The 18,834-nt window shown below is 38.6% G+C and overlaps 1 protein-coding gene across 4 annotated transcripts in view; it reads right to left on the bottom strand.

The window, feature by feature from the left end:
• Nucleotides 1-226: 226 nt before the first annotated feature.
• Nucleotides 227-18,834, bottom strand: part of JAK2 (Janus kinase 2) — a 114,951-nt gene continuing 96,343 nt past the window's right edge. For 3 of the 4 annotated variants that reach the window (XM_014535679.1, XM_005861327.2, XM_014535680.1), the window contains 3 exons: nt 15,227-15,344; nt 12,428-12,541; nt 10,743-10,909 (listed from right to left, as the gene is read on the bottom strand). In XM_014535679.1, coding sequence (XP_014391165.1) covers nt 10,802-10,909; nt 12,428-12,541; nt 15,227-15,344 — 340 coding nt within the window. In that variant the 3' untranslated portion in view covers nt 10,743-10,801. Of the gene's footprint in view, nt 382-10,742; nt 10,910-12,427; nt 12,542-15,226; nt 15,345-18,834 lie in introns of those variants that run through there. The other variant, XM_014535678.1, reaches the window with a different exon arrangement.

The following is an 18,834-nucleotide window of genomic DNA, read 5'->3' as shown; positions in this document are numbered from 1 at the left end:
TTAGGGCTCACAATCTTCTTGAATTTGTGTGTTTATTATTTGGAATTTAGAAAAATTTCACTCTTTCTTCAAAATTTTAAATTCTCCTGTTTATTCTGGAGCTCCATTACACAGATTATACTGCCTGATAGTATCCCCCAGGTCAGTGATAGTCTGGTTGTTTGCTTGTGTTTTCTCTTCATGCTTCAGTTCAGATAGCTTCTATTGGAACCATTATAAGACTCACCTCATTTGTTTCCCTTCTCTTGGGGAAGCACAGTTATGTCTGTTATCCAATATCTGAATTTAGGTGTTTTGTTTCGTTCTCCACTTCCTTACAGAGAAAGGGCAAACCTGGTTCAAGTTACTCCATATGGCCAGAAGCAGACGCTTCAGCTTAATCTTTAAGGAAAGAATAATCAAATCAGACATAGGCATACCATCAGATTACCATTCTTAGATGGCAATTTGACTTCAAATTTCAGTGAGAAAGTAGAGTTAATCAGAGAAAAATGCTCTCATGCTTCTACCACCAAATCTATAAACCTACCTGTATTTACTCCATTTTACCATCTTCCCCCTAGTTGTAAAAGTGTCCGTGATCTATTAAAGAGATATTTTTCTCTTGTGCTCTGGATTGCATTCAAAATTTCACTCCTTTTATAATTCTCTCCCCAATATCATCAGTCACTCTCTTTCTCTATGACTCAAGCATCTCCATATAAAAGTGGTTTAAGATCTCCCAACTAAAAAACTTCACACCCACATGAAGTTTCACCTTATTCTCCTGCTTTCCTTCAGGGCAAAACTTCTCAAAACAGTTGTCTACATTTACTGTCTCCACTTCTTTACCAATCTCATAACTTCTTCAACCGGATAGAGTCTGGAAGCTTATCCCTTGAACTTACCCATCAGTTCACAGTGCTCCTATTACTTGGTCCTTCAGTAAATACATTCAACAGAGTTGACCACTTTCTTCTACTTAAAGCACATTGTTCTCTTGCTTTCATGAAACCACACTCTCTCACTTCACTGACCATTCTTTGCTTCCTCATCCTTAATCGATTGTCTCAGGTTCTGATCCTTTACTTGCTTCCTTTTTCTAACAACACTTTCTTATATTACCTTAACTATATCCATTATTTTAAATGACTACCTATGGACATTTCTACTTGGATATCCAATAGGCATCTCAAATTTAACATGTTCAAGATGGAATTCTTCTAAACCCCCCACCTCCCTCACAGCAACTAGATGGATGGTATTTGCTCAAACCAAAACCTAAGAGACATGCTTGATTTGTTTCTTTTTTCTAATCCCTCCCATCCAATTTATCAGTAGCATACTTTTCTACTTCTTTCCATTTCTATCGCCACCTCTCTAGTTCCAAGCTACAAGATACTTTCAGAAAATGGTGAGTAAACTAGTCTAGCTGGATTGGAAAGTTATTATTGATGAATAGTGGGAGAAAAATCTAGGGAAAGCAGTTTGGGACATGTTTTGAAGGTCTTCAAATGACAGAATCCTCATTTACAAAGGGGAGCAGACGAAGTTAACCCTCCTAAGCATAATTCTCTTGAAAAGTGGTACTTTTTCAATAACTTAAAATATATTGGCATAACAGTTGTTAATATAATAAAAGGATGCTAGTTAAAGGCATATGAAAGGAATACAAGGAGACAGGTGGAAAAGTTAGTCAAATGATGGTATCTTTAAAAAGTACTTTCTTCCTGTTGTTCAATCAACACAGCAGGCCCTAACCCAGACTCTTTTGATGTTGAAATCTGGCTCTGCCTCGGTGACACTCTGGAGTGTTGAACTTTATTCTGCAGGAAATGGGGTGAGTTGAAAAGCTTTTGAGCAGAAGAGTGACATGGTTAAAACTGTACTATACTATGGGAATAATGGCCTGACAATGATGTGTAGGACTAATGTGAAAATGTAGAAAGAGTAATTAGGTTATTACAATAGAACAGACATGAAATTATAAGGGAGTGCAAAAAATGAGATTGATGCAGTGAGGAGGAAGATTGGAAAGAGTACAAGAAATAAAAACAAGAATCAAATGGTTTTATTCAAGGATTCTCATCTATGATGACAAGAGAATTATGGTGTCATTATGATGACTAAGTACATTAGGAAGGGAGGCTATTTTGTGGAGAAAAATACAATGTGTTCTGCCTACAAGTTCTGAACTGACAGCTGTAAATAATAGTTATGTATGGCTGTACTTGGCATAATTCTCTGAGTCATTCACCATCATAGAAAATAATTTTGCAACCTTGGTTCTAGGTTTACACTTCCAAGGTTATTTACCTGATTCCAATATATTAAGTACATATTTGCTATATTATATGCATAACTGATACTGCTTCAGTTTTACCTACCACTGATTTCCTCTACTGCCAATTCATCAGAAGTAACTTCCTTTTAGAGATGTGCTACTTCTTCATGTTGTTTTTTTCCCTAGATATTTGCAAGTTATCTTTGTAATGCTTTCTAAAGATATATCCTACTCCCTTCTCAACTAAAAATCCCTTGAGGATCTAAACATTTTTGTTTACTAACAGTACTTAGCATAGTGCCTTGTTCACTGTAGGCTCTCAAAAAAGATTTGTTAAAAGGTTAAATAGCCCTAACCGGTTTGGCTCAGTGGATAGAGCGTCGGCCTGCGGACTCAAGGGTCCCAGGTTCGATTCTGGTCAAGGCCATGTACCTTGGTTGCAGGCACACACCCAGTAGGGAGTGTGCAGGAGGCAGCTGATTGATGTTTCTCTCTCATCGATGTTTCTAACTCTCTATCCCTCTCCCTTCCTCTCTGTAAAATATCAATAAGATATATTAAAAAAATAAAAGGTAAGAAAACAATGCAAAATATACAGCATAACATAGTTTAAAGATCAAAGTCCATGTTCCCTCAAATTCTTTTCTATTTATATACAAAAATATATACACAAGAAAAAGTGCCCTTTCAACTTACTTAAAACATTTCACCTCTCCCCCTATGGTCTCTTAGCAGCTCCTTGATAAGGATGGGAGAATGCTAGAACTGGAGTATATTAATAGTAATTCTGAATGTCTAAGAAGGGATATAGTACATTCACCCAAGGTTCTCAGATTTATTTAACTACAGAATTCTTTATTCAAGTAATGAGAGTTCAAAGACCTGGTAATTTTTTAAACACTATTTTGGAAATACTAGCTTAGCTTATTTTAATCACTTCAGACAACCCAGAATTGTAATGTTTTTGTAAATTCACACACACACCACACACACATATCATGTCTGAGATGACATCAATATTTAAAACAAGCGTCTCTAAGTGAATTACTATATTATCTAGGAAAGCAAGAAAAAGTAATTGTGTTCCTCTGACCTCTGTACTTGAGATATCTCCTTATACTTTTATTGAATAATGTGTGTCCTGACTGGGAATCGAACCATGACCTCCTGGTTCATAGGTCAACGTTCAACCACTGAGCCATGCCGGCTGGGCAATAGACGGTTCTTTACAGTTCTATCAACTTTTGGAAATTTCTTCCTCTGTAATAGTTTTGGAAATAAATGGGTCTCCTGAAAGGCTGGTGGTAAAATTTATTTGGGTGGAAATAGAAGGCTGCCCCTGGGTTTCCAATGTCCCATCTCCGTTCCTCCTGCCATGGGAAAAGTCCAAATTTGTCTTCATCAAGGCCAAAACAAAGGCCAGTGTCCAGAGTTCTGTTTCATATTAAAGCTTAGTCCTTTGGAGCCCATGCAGTTTGCTACAGGCCCCAGGTGGGACTGCTAAACCCACATGGTTACTACGGGGAGTAACAAATGGGGCCAGCGCAGGTCACTGAGAGAAAGAACTCTGCTCCCTGGGGTTATATTATCTCAGTCTTGGACCAGGAGCTTTTCTGAAATAACCAATCAACTTCCCAAACTTTCTCGAGCTTCTGATGGGTCCACCTCCCAACCAATCCTTTCTTTCTTTCCCCAGGTTAGATTGGCAGGCTATGGTTGCTATTTTGGCTCCTACTATGCATGCCTCATAGAAGCGCCTTCCCCTGGGCCATTTGGACTTCGACTGCACATGTGCTTACCTCCCTCTTTAGTGTTTTATCTCTTCCTCCAGTGATCTGTGGGGAACAGACCGGTGGTTCCCTGAGGGTGGGTGGTGGTGGTGTGAAGCTACAACTTCCTGGTGAAGTAAGCTGGGTCATGCTTCCCATTTGATCATGCTTAATAATGTCTGCTTCCCTTTGCTTCCTTAATATCTAGCTACCTACGCTAACAGCTGTAAACAATAATATAAACACTCAAGTAGGTGCTGCATAGTGCTTACTTACACCTCATGGTTCTTTAATATCTTCAGATATAGCCTTCTGGAACAGATCTATTTTTTAAAATGAACTTGGCATTTTGTTATTATAAAAATCTTTGCTGTCATCTTTGTTTTGCATAGCTTAGTGTTATAAAGACACCACTCTAATAATACTAGTTGCTCAACATTTTAAGATGATCATTAAGGCCTATGAGACTTAATATGAAAAATCTGAAGAAACCATAGAAGATATCTAAAAAAAACATGACGCTAAAAGCCTTTTCTATCCTGGCACTCTTGTTGCTCAAATGTGGCCGAAGGCTGCTAAAAAACCACTTTCCCTCCTATATAATATGCCAGGAATGAGCCTCCCCAGCTGTGAGGGACTAACAATGGGATGACAACAAAATGAGCCACCTGACAATGGAGGATGAAGGATGCATTCATAACTGATCAGTACTGCTTTCCAATAATTGATCAGCAATGCTTTCAAGAAAAAAATCTTGAAAAGCGGGAAAATGTAAACGATAATATAAACAGAGCCACTTTAATATGGAGCTGCTCTGCCAGAAAAACTGCCTCAAATCTTTGGAATGATAAAATAGGGCAAAAGAACCTTTAGACTGGGATTAGGCAAACATTGTGTCCCAAAGAATTCTTTACAAAGATAACAAGAAAGCAGTTCTTATGACTAATGGACTGACCACCAAACTCCAAATTAAATTTAAAACAGTTTAAAATTAATATCATTATCTGCACCAGTAGAAACGCCTTCCTTCTATTAATGTAATCGTCCTCCTTCTCATGAATACTCACTGCTTTGTCTCCTAACTGAAACACTATTTGGGCTTCTACCTGAATCAGTGCATCCCAAATGCTCATTTTTACTGATTTTAAAGAAATACTTGTTACCTCTCACTTTGAAAGGCTTTTTACTTTTAATTTAATTGAGAGAGAGAGAGAGAGAGAGAGAGAGAGAGAGAGAGAGAAACATTGATGCAAGAAACATGGATCGGCTGCTTCCCACACACCCGAGTGGGAATCGAACCTGTAACCTAAATATGTACCCCAACTGGGAATCAAACCCACAGCCTTCTTTTGGTGCAGGGACGACACTCCAACAGAACCACATTGTCCAGGTCCCTTTTTAAGTTAACACAGTTGTGGCCAACTAACAAAAGTCTACTCACACTCCTGAATGCATGTTGGAACTTTAAATCAACCTTCAGGAGTTTATTAGCCAACCACTAGACACCACCACATCCTGTATATATGCATGAACTTTCAGAACTGTTGCCCGTAATCAATCAAAAAGTAGTAAATATTTCTTCCTACCAACTGGGCACCTACCATAAAACTGCCTCTACATCACCTTTTCCCACACCTGTTATCTGTAACCAACGTAAATTCTTCCAAAACATCTTTCTTCTTCAAAACATAATGTATAAAAGTGCCCGTCAACGCCATAATGGCAGACATGTGTATCTTTTCTATGTAGTTCTGCTGATGTGGTCTAGACTTCTGCCCCAGGATCTGGTCCTTTTCTGGCTAGCTGCATATGGTTCAATAAACCCTTAAAGCTTTGGGCTGTGAAAGTTCTTTTGTTTGCTTGTCTGTTTGAACACAATCTTTTCCTTACCATTCTGCACTATTAATGTTATTTATCAAGTCAGATCTAAAATCTATGTTTCTGTCTATTCACACTACTCAAAGCTGACTTACTTGACCCTGATAAATATCATTTATAGGAGTGCTTCCTACTACAGTTATTAAAAACAAAACCATTCACAAACCTAAGAATATGGACAATTGGAACAAGGATTCTGAGATCTTTTAACCCTCTCGTTTTATAAATTCGTTATAGTTATGTTCAAAAATAAGATGTTAAACAATTGCTATGCATAGAAAGACCTTATAATGGATTGTTTATATAGTATAAGTCCTGACAGTTGAGTTTTCTCCTTTTAAATGTATGACTCAAGCTTTGCTTGCTGAGACATCCACTTCAAAGAAGATTATCTCCAATAAACACACTGCAGCCACAGTACTAGAAGAACCAGGGTCCTGTCTCCACCAAGGCTCTTTTGCTTTAAAGATCTTGGTTAATTTCAATAAATAAGCATTTGGGCCACTTGTTTTCTTTTCTTCCCATGCTTTAAATTCCTGCTCTTATGTTTTAGAGTGGGCCCATGAGCCCATGAAAGCTCGAGCCCCAACACTTGAAAGCCTCAGGCCAATGCATGTTCCCTCTCTGCCTCGCTCCTCTTTCTCCCACCCCTCTCCCTCTCCCATCCTTCCATCCCAACAATGATGGTTATTGCTAAATGGCAATCATAATAAGAACCATGGGACCAGTCTAAGCACAACGTTAGTTACTGATAGGCTGAGACCAACACACAAAGCAAATCATTAACAAGTTTTAAAACCGTATTAATAAAGATTGGTGCTTCACTGGAGACAAGGCTTTTCTTTATACATTTGTAAGACTGAAAAAGAATAAACCATATTTAGGGCCTGCACCAATTAAGCAATGCTATCTGGCAGAAGCACGATATAAATTAATTTCTTAACCTAAAAAAACGACATATTGCAAGAAAGTAAAAACATTAAATATTTTAATAATTAGGTATATAATGCACATTTTACTCATATGAAATTTGATTCATATGAAAAGTTAAAGGCTTGACTATAAATTTGACTAATGTGAAAATTTTTAAATTCTCTTCTCTCAGTGTCATTCTGAAATCTCTCTAATGTTACTATAAGCATCATGAAACACTTAGCATCTAGTTACCTTGAAATTAATTACAACCAACCCAAACCTGGGAGAAAACATAAAATTTCTGATATTCATACTCAGATGTTTTTCTTAAATAAAATGAAGCTTATCTCATATGATCTAGTCTTTTGCTTGGGTAATCCTGCTGGCATCCTTATTCTTCTTATTATTATTTATTCTGATACTAGAGGCCTGGTGCACGAAATTCATGCCCGGGGGGGGGGGGGTTGTCCCTCAGCCCGGCCTGCGCCCTCTCGCAGTCTGGGACCCCTTGCTCCTTACCACCCACCTGCAGTGGAGGCGGGAGAGGCTCTTGATACTGCCGCTGTGCTCGCCAGCTGGGAGCCCAGCTTCTGGCTGAGCGGCACTCCCCCTGTGGGAGCGCACTGACCACCAGGGGGCAGCTCCTGCATTGAGCGTCTGCCCCCTGGTGGTCAGTGCTGGTCATATCGACAGGTTGTTCCGCCGTTCAGTTGATTTGCATATTAGGGTTTTATTATATGGGATAGCAAAGTGAAAGAGCTTTAGTAAGTAATACTGGAAAACTAGAGAAACTTTCATTAGAAATCATTTAAATACCAGAACTACAGTGGATACAGTAATGTTCATAAGAGCATGCAGCATAATCTTAGGAAGCATTTCTTTTAAAAAAAATCTAAAGGTAAGTTTACTGTTATAAAAGGCTTTCTCTGCACATCCCTAAACCAATGTGTATACCCCCACTTCCTTGGTGGGGGTATTTAAAAGACAATAAAAAAGAAAATAACTTCTGAATATTTATTACATCAATATTTCAATTTTGGGGAACATGCTAAAGGCACAATGAAAAAAATAACACATCTTCATAAACTGGCCATATAACACCACCCCATGGAGAATGGCTCCCAGGTATAGAACTATGGGTATTTTCTAATGTCTACTCCATAATAAAATTGTTTAAATAAAATTGAAATATTAGAAGTTATAGTTGTGACAAAAGTTTCACTTGACTTTATAGCAGAAGTCTTGGGTTGTAAGAAAGCACTCCTTCACAGCAAATTACAGTGTACTGGCAGCACATGTATAAATAACATAAAAAAGTGACTGTTTCCCAAAGCAGGTAGCCATGGATATAAGGAATTATTTATATAAAGACTGTATAATTTACTATACCAGAATATTTACAGAATTACAGAATTCTAAAAAAATCTTTATCCTCATTTCTGAAGAATATTAACTTGAAGAAACATTTTGGCATTAACTAGAACAGTAATTACCTATTTCTTGTGCAGAAACAACTAAACAGCTACAGGTTCAATTTCTTTTCATGTATAGTCAAAATCAAAATTTAAAACACTACTAATCCTTAATGAATAATAATTCTCTTGAAAACTTAACATTTTACAATAAAGTAGTCATCAACTCTAAATACTTAAAAATGCTTATAAAGTATTTCTTCTCTACAACTAAAAACTGAAACATTAAAAACGTTTAAAAAATTTAGTTAACATCCTTGTTTTTAAAAACAAACAAAATGGCCCTCTCTGGTTTGGCTCAGTAGATAGAGCACCGTCCTGTGGACTGAAGCATCCTGGGTTCGATTCCAGTCAGGGGCACATGCCCAGGATTGCGGACTCGATCCCCAGTAGGGGACATGCAGGAGGCAGCCGATCAATGATTCTCTCTCATTGATCTTCCATCTCTCTCTCCCTCTCCCTCTCCCTCTCCCTTCCTCTCTGAAATCAATAGAAAATAATAATAATAATAAAATAAATAAAAACAAACAAAATGTTTTAGACCTTTAAAATTCTACCTTTCAGAACTTAAGTTTTAATACAAAAATCTGAAATCAAGCACATCATCATACTTTTGACTTGGAAAGTAGGAAAATGGAGATCTTTAATTGCACTGTATTTACAGATCTTGAAGAGTCTTTACAAATTAAATAAAAATTATATTCAACTTTCATCAAAATATCTACTAGAAACCTTTTAAAATTTTAAATGATTTTTTTCCATTCGGCAACCACTAAAATATTTCAAAGATCATGTAAAAAGAATTTCTCCTCTTTCCTTCCTTCTAACCAAAAGAATCTCAAACTTTACATGTGAAGAATTTTTTCTTACAGAATTTGCACTTTAAAACTAGCTCCAAAAAATAATCAGAAAAATAATTAAAAGTCTGTTTAAAAAAATAGCACATACCACTGAAACTAGAGTAAGAAATTATTTTCTTCTTAACCCAAATACTAAGTATTTTAAACTTTTTATAAATAACAATAAATACCGCCTCATATTATGTACGGTGTACAAAATAGAGTAGCACTAAAACAAATGATGACAATGAACAACCCATTATACTTCACTGAAAATAAGTATACTCTCATTTTTCTTGGAGGAATATTATGAATTTTCTACTGGCACTCTGGAATAAAATAACAAGCATACTTTTTTACCAATTTCCTCTCATTTCTCCTTTGAATATAAGACTTTCTAAATTTTCTAAGAGAAAATTTATTTTTAGACTACAAGAGATTTCTGAAACCCCTAAAATAAAGTCTTAAAAAAAATCCCTAACCCATACTATGAATCTTAATAGGTTAAATTTAATGCATGATGATAGGTCCCAAGGATTGAAGAATCATACTGACAGCCAATAGCTCAAGGGATGACAATAATCCTGCATTCGTAATCTCAAAATTTTAAAAGAAAACTATTTACCAGTCTTAGAAAAATTTAGAGATCTATTTAAAAAAAATAACAACATACTCATCACAAATAGATACAAGGGAGACAAATAAGAAAATAGATTGTGTTACAGCTTTGTAAACTTGTTCCATTTCAAAATGTATTCTTTATAGTTAGGGAAATCCCTATACAAATAAAACTAAACATTTGTTCCCTTTTCTTTGAAAAATATTTACAGTACATAGAATGATAAGCAAAAAGTGTACACCTGCTTATATTGCTGGCCAGTGATATAGATGAACAAGAACACAAAAGTGCTTACTCAATTATTTGAGCATCTTAATTTGTTTGTATAGTGAAGTTATTTTAGATCAACTATGGAAAAATTAGAAAACACCATTAATGAACCAGCCCTTGTGTAAAAGATCACACAAGATGCCAAGGTATTACACATTCACTGTGGTAAAAACTGTACATATGTATTCTGTGCTTCTTTAACATTGTAAAATTTATATTACAATTTTTTCATCTCTCAAAATTCTGAGTTAAAAAACATCTATTTTTTTTCTTTTGCCAAAGAAAAGTGATGTTAATTGACTAAGTTCATGAAACTTTTTACAAAATTCTTTACTAAGAACTTTTCATCAATTTCTTTTACTGGTGTCCCCATAAAGAAAAACTCACTATACAGTGGGGCCTTGACTTACGAGTGTCCCGACTAACGAGTTTTTTGAGATACAAGCCGTCTCTCGGCCGATTTTTTGCTTTGAGTTGCGAGCTAAAATTCGGGTTACGAGCCAGCTTCAGATACCCCACCGCTAGTTGGCGCAGCGAACGTCACAGTGATTTGACATACGAGTAATTTGAGTTATGAGCTCCATCACGGAACGAATTAAACTCGTAAGTCAAGGCCCCACTGTTCTTTGAAAGTTTTGAGCAGATATTTTCACATCTTTGTGGCTAGCATCATGATATACATAACAATGATATATGTAGTAATAGTCCACAGCAATGTGAAATACAAAACTTTGTTCTCTAACTTTATTTTGGTCTCAGAGTGAAGTTCATTTCGTTCATCCAGCTATGTTGTCCCTTATTTGATCAACTCGAAGAGCTAGGTTTCTGAAAGACGGACGCTGATTTACATTATTATTCCAGCATTCTGTCATGATCACATAGATCTGTAAAAGAGAAAATAAACCAGAATTACAGTGAACACAAAGTGCTATTTTTTTAATTGGCAGAAGACATGTATTCAGAACTCCCACTTAATTCTTCCATATAGGTATCTGTGCCTAGATCCACAGTTATATGATTACTAGAGGCCCGGTGCACGAAATTCATGCACGATGTGGGGGTCCCCTCAGCCCAGCCTGCACCCTCTCCAATCTTGGACCCCTTGGGGGATGTCCGACTGCCGGTTTAGGCCTGATTCCAGGGATCGGGCCTAAACTGGTGTCCGACTGCCGGTTTAGGCCTAATCCCGGGGATCAGGCCTAAACTGGCAGTCCGACATCCCTCTCACAATTCTGGACCTCTGGCTCCTAATCGCTAACCTGCCTGCCTGCCTGGTTGCCCCTAACTGCCCACCCCCTGCCGGCCTGGTTGCCCCTCATTGCCTCTGCGTGCTGGCCTGATCGCCCCTACCCCCTTTGCTGGCCTGGTCGCCCCTAACTGCCCCTTGCTGCTGACCAGGTCACTCCCAACTGCCCCCCTCTGCTGGCCTGGTCACCCCTTACTGCCCCTCCTGCCGGCCTGGTCACCCCCAACTGCCCCCCTGCCGGCCTGGTTGCCCCACGCAGCCTGCTGTTCAGTCGTTTGGTTGTCCCTCACTAACCCCCCTGCTGGCCTGGTCACCCCACGCAGCCTGCTGTTCAGTCATTTGGTCGTCCCTCATTAACCCCCCTGCCGGCCTGGTTGTAGGCAGCCATCTTGTAAGGGTGTGAGGGTTAATTTGCATATTACCTCTTTATTATATAGGACTAGAGACCCGGTGCACGAATTCGTGCATAGGTGGGGTCCCTCTGGGTGGCCTGCAGGGGTTGGGCCGAAACCCGCAGTCCAACGCCGCCTGCAGCTCCTACCTGCGGCTCGTGCTCATCCCGGCCCCTCTGTGCCTGCCGCAGGCTCGCGCCCAATCAGTCCCAATCGGGAGAGGCTCATGCTGCTGCAGCAGCACTTGCCAGCCATGAGCCCTGCGTCTGGTGTCCTCCCAAGGAGAGTGGCCTGCGGGATCGGGCTGAAACCAGCTCTCCGACATCCCCCATGGGGTTCCAGATTGCAAGAGGGCATAGGCCAGGCTGAGGGACCCCACCGGTGCACGATCAGGCTGGGGAGGGACTGCAGGAGGGCTCCAGGGCATGTTTGGCCCATCTTGCTCAGTCCCAATCGGCCAGACCCTAGCAGCAAGCTAACCTACCGGTCAAAGCGTCTGCCCCCTGGTGGTCAGTGCATGTCATAGCGAACAGTTGAGCAACCTTAGCATATCATTAGCATATTACTCTTTGATTGGTTGTTCAGTTTTTCTGCCGTTTGGTCTATTTGCATATTACCCTTTTATTATATAGGATTATTATATAGGATGCTATTTATTTAAAAGCTCATCAATTAAATTTGATCAAGTGACCTGAAGTCCTTGTTCTAAAAGAGCAAGAAATTGTATGATTACTATGGATAAAAAAAATAAATAAATTTGTGACCTCATCTGGGCATCCATCTGGTCTTGGTAATCTTCCATTATTCTTCAAGAGTTCTATCAAATGAAACACAATCATCTGTCCTTGTTTGTCGTTGCCAATCATACGCATGAATTCCTGAAACATAAACCCACATTTCAGTGAGATTTTTTGGGTACATTTAATTTGAAGCAGAAATCTTTCTCAACTTCTTCCAATAAATGGGAACAATTCTGTATATGTATGCTTTCTTATATGTTTGAAACATTTTAAAAACAGACTATTTTGCTTGGTTGGTGTGACTCAGTGGTTGAGCATCAACCCAGGAACCAAGAGGTTGCTGGTTCGTTTCCTGGTCAGGGCACATGCCCAGGTTGCAGGCGTGGTCCCCAGAGGGGGCATGCAGGAGGCAACTGATTGATGATTCCTCTCCCATCAATGTTTCTACCTCTCTATCCCTCTCCCTTCCTCTATCTCTAAAAAAATCAATGAAAAATATTTTAAAAAGTCAAACTATTTTAAAACTTCCTTTTCAGGAATACTTCAGACAGGATTGTTATATGTGGAACCTCTATAATGCCATTTCTATAAATGTAATATACTCAACACAAATTCCCTGAGAAGGGCCCAAAACAAGTGAACTAAAACTATATTTACATTTTTTGGTAGCTATTGTTTTAACATGTCACATTACATTACAATTCAGCTGAAATAAAAACTTGAGTGTAAAAGAGGGCATAATAAAAAGAGTGCAGAATGAATGTTTAAGTAAAAGTACATGGAGAGAAAAATATGTTCAAGTGTTAAAAATTCATAAAAATCTGAATTGTAAGCTAGGAAAATATTTACAGTACATCCTTTATTGAAATATAGAGAGCTCTTATAAACCGGTAAGAAAAATTACTAAAATAAAAATGGGCAAAGCACATAAGGAGACAATGCACACACATATGTACACCAAATACCCAATAGGTATGTGTTCAGTCATACTAATAGGAGAAATACAATTTCAGATCAAATAGATGCAACTTCTCTCCTACTAATTTGGCAAAGCTGCATAAAAACATAATAGTGGATACTGTCAAATGATGAAATGCACATACCCTGTGCACTGCTATTGAGAATGTAATCTGATATAGCTTTTCTGGAAAGCATTTTGAAAAACTCAAGAACCTTTAAAAGAGTTCATAACTTTTCATCTATTATTAAACTTTTATTCTAAGGTGACAACCACAGAGAAACAAATATTTATGTATAAGGATGTTCACTATGTTCATTGAGGTGTTACATAAAAGACTGAAAATGGAAAATAATTGTTTAGAAATTACATCCTTATTATGAAATGCTATCCAAAAGTTAGAAGCCATATTTTCAGTAAATAGTTACTAATAAAGGAAAATATCCATGCTCTAATACTTAGTTAAAAAAACAAGATAGCAAGCTGTATAGTATAACCTTTATTTTATAAAAAAATTATTTTAATACAGTTTTACTTTTACATATAAACTTAAAAGAAGTCAGGAAGAAAACATACCACAGTACTAAAATAGTTACCTCTGAGTAGTTGAATTGGAGAGGATTTTTTTCATACTTTTCAATATTAAAGAAAATTCTTTAATGATCAGAAAAAAACTACTTTAAAAGTTTAACTTTTGCAATAATTCCTAGAATGAATGAGTTTATTGGATGTATTAAGAATAATATTAAGCCGAAACCGGTTTGGCTCAGTGGATAGAGCATCGGCCTGAGGACTGAAAGGTCCCAGGTTCGATTCCGGTCAAGGGCATGTACCTGGGTTGCAGGCACATCCCCAGTAGGAGTTGTGCAGGAGGCAGCTGATCGATGTTTCTCTCTCATCGATGTTTCTAACTCTCTGTCCCTCTCCCTTCCTCTCTGTAAAAAATCAATAAAATATATTTTTTTTAAAAAAGAATAATATTAAGAGAATATAGTAAACTAGAGGCCCACTGCACGAAATTCATGCACGGGAGGGGGGGGGTGCCCCTCAGCCCAGCCTGCACCCTCTCCAATCTGGGACGCCTTGGGGGATGTCCAACTACTGGCAGTTGGACATCAACTCTCACAATCCGGGACTGCTGGCTCCTAACCACTTGCCTGCCTTCCTGCCTGATTGCCCCTAACCACTTCTGGCTGTCAGCCTGATCACCACCTAACTGCTCCCCTGCCGGCCTGCTTGACGCCTAATTGCTCCCCTGCCAGCATGATCGCCTCCAACTGCCCTCTCCTTCTAGCCCAATCGCCCCCAACCCTCCCCTGCTGCTGGCCCGATCGCCCCCAACTGCCCTCCCCTGCCCGTCTGATCACCCACTGCCCCCCCCTGCCGGCCCAATCACCCCCAACTGCCTTCCCCTGCCGGCCTGATTGCCCCCAACTGCCCTGCCCTGCAGGCCTGGTCACCCCCAACTGCCCTCCCCTGCTGGCCCGATCTCACCCCCAACTGCCCTCCCCTCTGGCCTAATGGCCCCCAACTGCCCTCCCCTGCCAGCCTGATCTCACCCCCAACTGTTCTCCCCTGCAGGCCTGGTTCCCCACAACTGCCCTCCCCTGCCGGCCATCTTGTGGCGACCATCTTGTGACATTGTGCGATGCCCCCTAGGCTTTTATTATATAGGATAGTACTCTACCCCTCTTCTTTTTAAAAATTCAAGTTAATTTAATCAATAAGTTTAGGGTTATTTTGTTGGATGTTGTATTACAAATAAGCAAGAAGAGGCTAGATGAGCTTTAAGCTTACTATTATTGTTTGGCAAAAGCTTTTCTGATGTTAAAAAAAAAGTTGAAAGTAAATAAAAACATACTGACCGCTGGTGGACTTTTACTCTTCTCAATATAGGTGAAAAGTTCATATAGAACCACTCCAAAGCTCCAAACATCTGAGGCCACAGAAAACTTGCTCTCTGTCAGTGATTCTGGAGCATACCTGTGAAATAGGAAAGCATTTAAAAGGCGGTTACTTGATGTGTCAACTCTTGTTTGTAGCTGCAAACCAATTGGATTAAAAATAAAAAAAGCAAGATGTACAGGAAAGAGTTAACATAGCAGGCTTGAGGCTGTCATCCTAAAAAAGGCCTGCTTGCAATGTTGACACTTGACTGGTACCGGGAACTTAGATTTCAGGAGTGTTTCCACAATTCCCTAAATGATAAGAGGGGCTCACTGTGCCTAAAATGTTTCTGCAAACTACATGGTTTGTGCTGAATGCCTACTTTCCCTCTAGGAGTCTGAAATTGTGGTACATACCAGGCAGAGGGTGCTTACGTGTCCAGTCCCAACACAAACCTTGGGCACTGTGTTGTCACAATTACTGCTGGGAAAAGGAAGTGTGTCCCACATGACTTTACTGAGAGAGGACCTTGGAAGACTGTGCTTGGTTTCCTCCAGCTTTGCCCCAGACTCCTTTCCCCTTTGCTGATTTGCTTTGTGTCCTTTCCCTGTAAGGAATCATAGCTACAAAGATGGCTGTATGCTGAGTGCTATGAATCCTCCTAGTGAATATCAAATCTGAGAGTGTTCTTAGGAACCTCCAAATACACAAAGTTAACTCAAAACAAACAAACAAACAAACAAACAAAAAAACCGTTTTTGTCTCTATAGGAAACACCAGGGTTAACTGCAAAGTACCATAGAGAGAAAATGTTGCTTCTAAACTGGAACAAGACTTGAAGCTATTAACATATACGTAAAAGAAAAAACCTGCTCATCCCAAGGAAGTGATTTTTGTAAAGTAGCACAGAAAATTAGAAAGTCTGGGAGAAATGGTGCGACTATCTATTCAAGTATCAACACTAACCAAGGGAGAATTTTGGCTAATGGACTGTGAATATCCTGGTTACATTGCTAAGTTTATCCTTATTATAGAGAGTGATAACAGAGATGTTTAAGATTGATGAGATTTAAAATATAAATTACAAAAATTTAATCTCTCCTTTAAAATATACTCACTTCCATAAATCCTTCTTTGACTACTCAAGGTTTTTATGACCCAATGCTACTGAATTTCTATAATACTTGTAGCCTATGCCACACAATTAACTATGCAATGCTATATTAATTTTATATTTAGTTTTTAAAAACACTTAACATATTTAGTTATATTTTTAAATAAATGTTAGCTTTAGCCCACAAATGGAACATAACATCCCTGAAGACAGTGCTACTCCCCCAACCACTGTAAACTATTCTCATCCTTCGGTTATCCTGAAAGCACTCCTGTAATCGCCTCCTCACTCCTCCCTCCCCCAATCTGCAAGGCTGTTTCTCTCTCCCATCACTACTGTAAGAATAAATACAAATCAAAAATATAATTCTCCTTGTTGAAAATGAGGAAAATGACTCTTCCCCCTCTTTCCTTAAAGCATTTATTTTAGAAAACTTACCATTGTAAATTCTTTATCTCTTTCAAATGTATGTAAGTATTTTTTAAAGCTTTTGCTCAAATGCCTCTTGCCAGCTTTATGATATGTTTTTCTCAAGAACCTGGGAACCATCTCTTTGTAATATAATCATCAAGGAAGTCAGCACCCCTACTTCTCAGTTTCTGTGAGAGGGTAGGTACCTGACTTCAGCAGGTCCCTCCTTCCAAGTTACAAAATTATCTCTTGTCATAAGTTATAGTTTATTTTTCCTTTGCTAAAGCCAATTAGCTAATACCTGGTGACTTCAATTACCCAGTGAATTTAGGATGAACCATGTGTGACAAATGTGATGTCAAGTCCTCTCACTTGGGGATTAGTTACTGTTTATCATGAGAAAATGTATGTAATGGGTTGAATTTGCTTGGCCATAAGAAAGAATAAGATTTCTTTCTCTCTTTGCAATCTATAAGCAGATTGCTTTTGATGCACAATACCTTCTGGATTAATGCTTACTCAGTAATAAAACTGTTTTCTTTCTAGCTTCTCCCTGCTGTTAGCCTCACCTTAATGTACCCTCTAAACCAGTTCTCCAACCATTAGGTCAAAGGTCCCTATACACTCTTAAAAATTACTGAAAAAAAGCTGAAATTACTATAAAAAGAATGCTTCTGTGAGAAGAGTAGCATTGTTTTACATTTTTAAAGTTTCTTTACTGTTTGGTTTAACAGAGAGTATAAGAGTATAACCTATGGAAAATTCCACTATCTATTCATGAAAAAAGGAGAGTGAAAAAAGCACATGACATCTTAGTATTAGTATTAAAATAACTTTTGATAACAGACTCCCTAAAGGGGGTACAAGGGGTCCCCATACTCTGAGAACTGATATTCTGCACCAATAGTAGAGGTGGGGGGGGGAAGTAAATTCATATTCCTAAAATATGACTCTCACAATGTTATTCCCTGGATAAAGCCTCTAAATATTTCACATACACAATGTTTACTAAATAAAGGCTGACCTCTTTAACATGATGTACAGGGCTCAATATCATTCTAGCCCCAATTGTTCCCTGTTTGCTCTGCAATTATGCCATTCACTTACAAGCCCTCATCCTCTTGTTCTTATCCTCTTCTTATGGTAAACTTAAAAAAAATTAAGTAATACTTTCTTTTCTTTCTATTAAAGTATAGTGACATATAATATTATATGAGTTTCAGGTGTACAACATAGTTATTCAACATTTACATAGCTTATGAGGTGATCATAGTGATAAATCTAGTAACCATCTGTCACCATACAAAGTTATTATAATACCACTGACTATCTTTCTTGTACTGTACATTACACCCCTGTGACTTATTTTATAACTGGAAGTTTGTACTACTTATTCCCTTCATCATTTTCATCCATCTCCCTAGGACACCCTCAACACCTCTAGGGTACCATACTAAGTGAAATAAGTCAGACAGAAAAAGACAAATACCAAATGATTTCACTTGATATAATATGTGGGAACTAAAAAACCTTGACCTTGAGCAAGCTATTTACCCTGTCTACAATTCAGTTCCTTCATGCTTAAAATGAGATATTAATACATATTCTCCAAGGATTCTTATGAGGATTAAATGAGATAATCCATAACACACATGTAAGCCCAATGCAAGTACATGAGAAATTTTTGCTACTATTATCCTATCTAATAAAAGAGAAACATGGAAATTAGCGTACAACCGCTACCCTTCCCATTGGCTAATCAGGGCGATATGCAAATTAACTGCCAGCCAAGATGGCGGCCGGCAGCCAGGCAGCTGGAAGCGAACATGAGGCTTGCATGCTTCAGTGAAGAGGACTCCAACGTTCCCCGCCTGCCTCACCGGCCTCTGAGCTGGCAATTTGAAACATTGTAACAAATATAGAAGCTAAACAAAACCCCAGAAACCAGCTTTCAGCCGGCCGGGATCTCAGAGCTGGAGATGATACAGTGTTTCGATTATAGAACCGAAACAAACCAGATACCTGCTTTCAGCAGCAGAGGCCTTGGCCCAGAATAAAAAA

Source organism: Myotis brandtii, unplaced genomic scaffold (genome assembly GCF_000412655.1).
Source record: "Myotis brandtii unplaced genomic scaffold, ASM41265v1 scaffold149, whole genome shotgun sequence".
NCBI classification, from domain to species: domain Eukaryota; kingdom Metazoa; phylum Chordata; class Mammalia; order Chiroptera; family Vespertilionidae; genus Myotis; species Myotis brandtii.
This window is presented reverse-complemented; position numbering and strand designations above follow the sequence as displayed.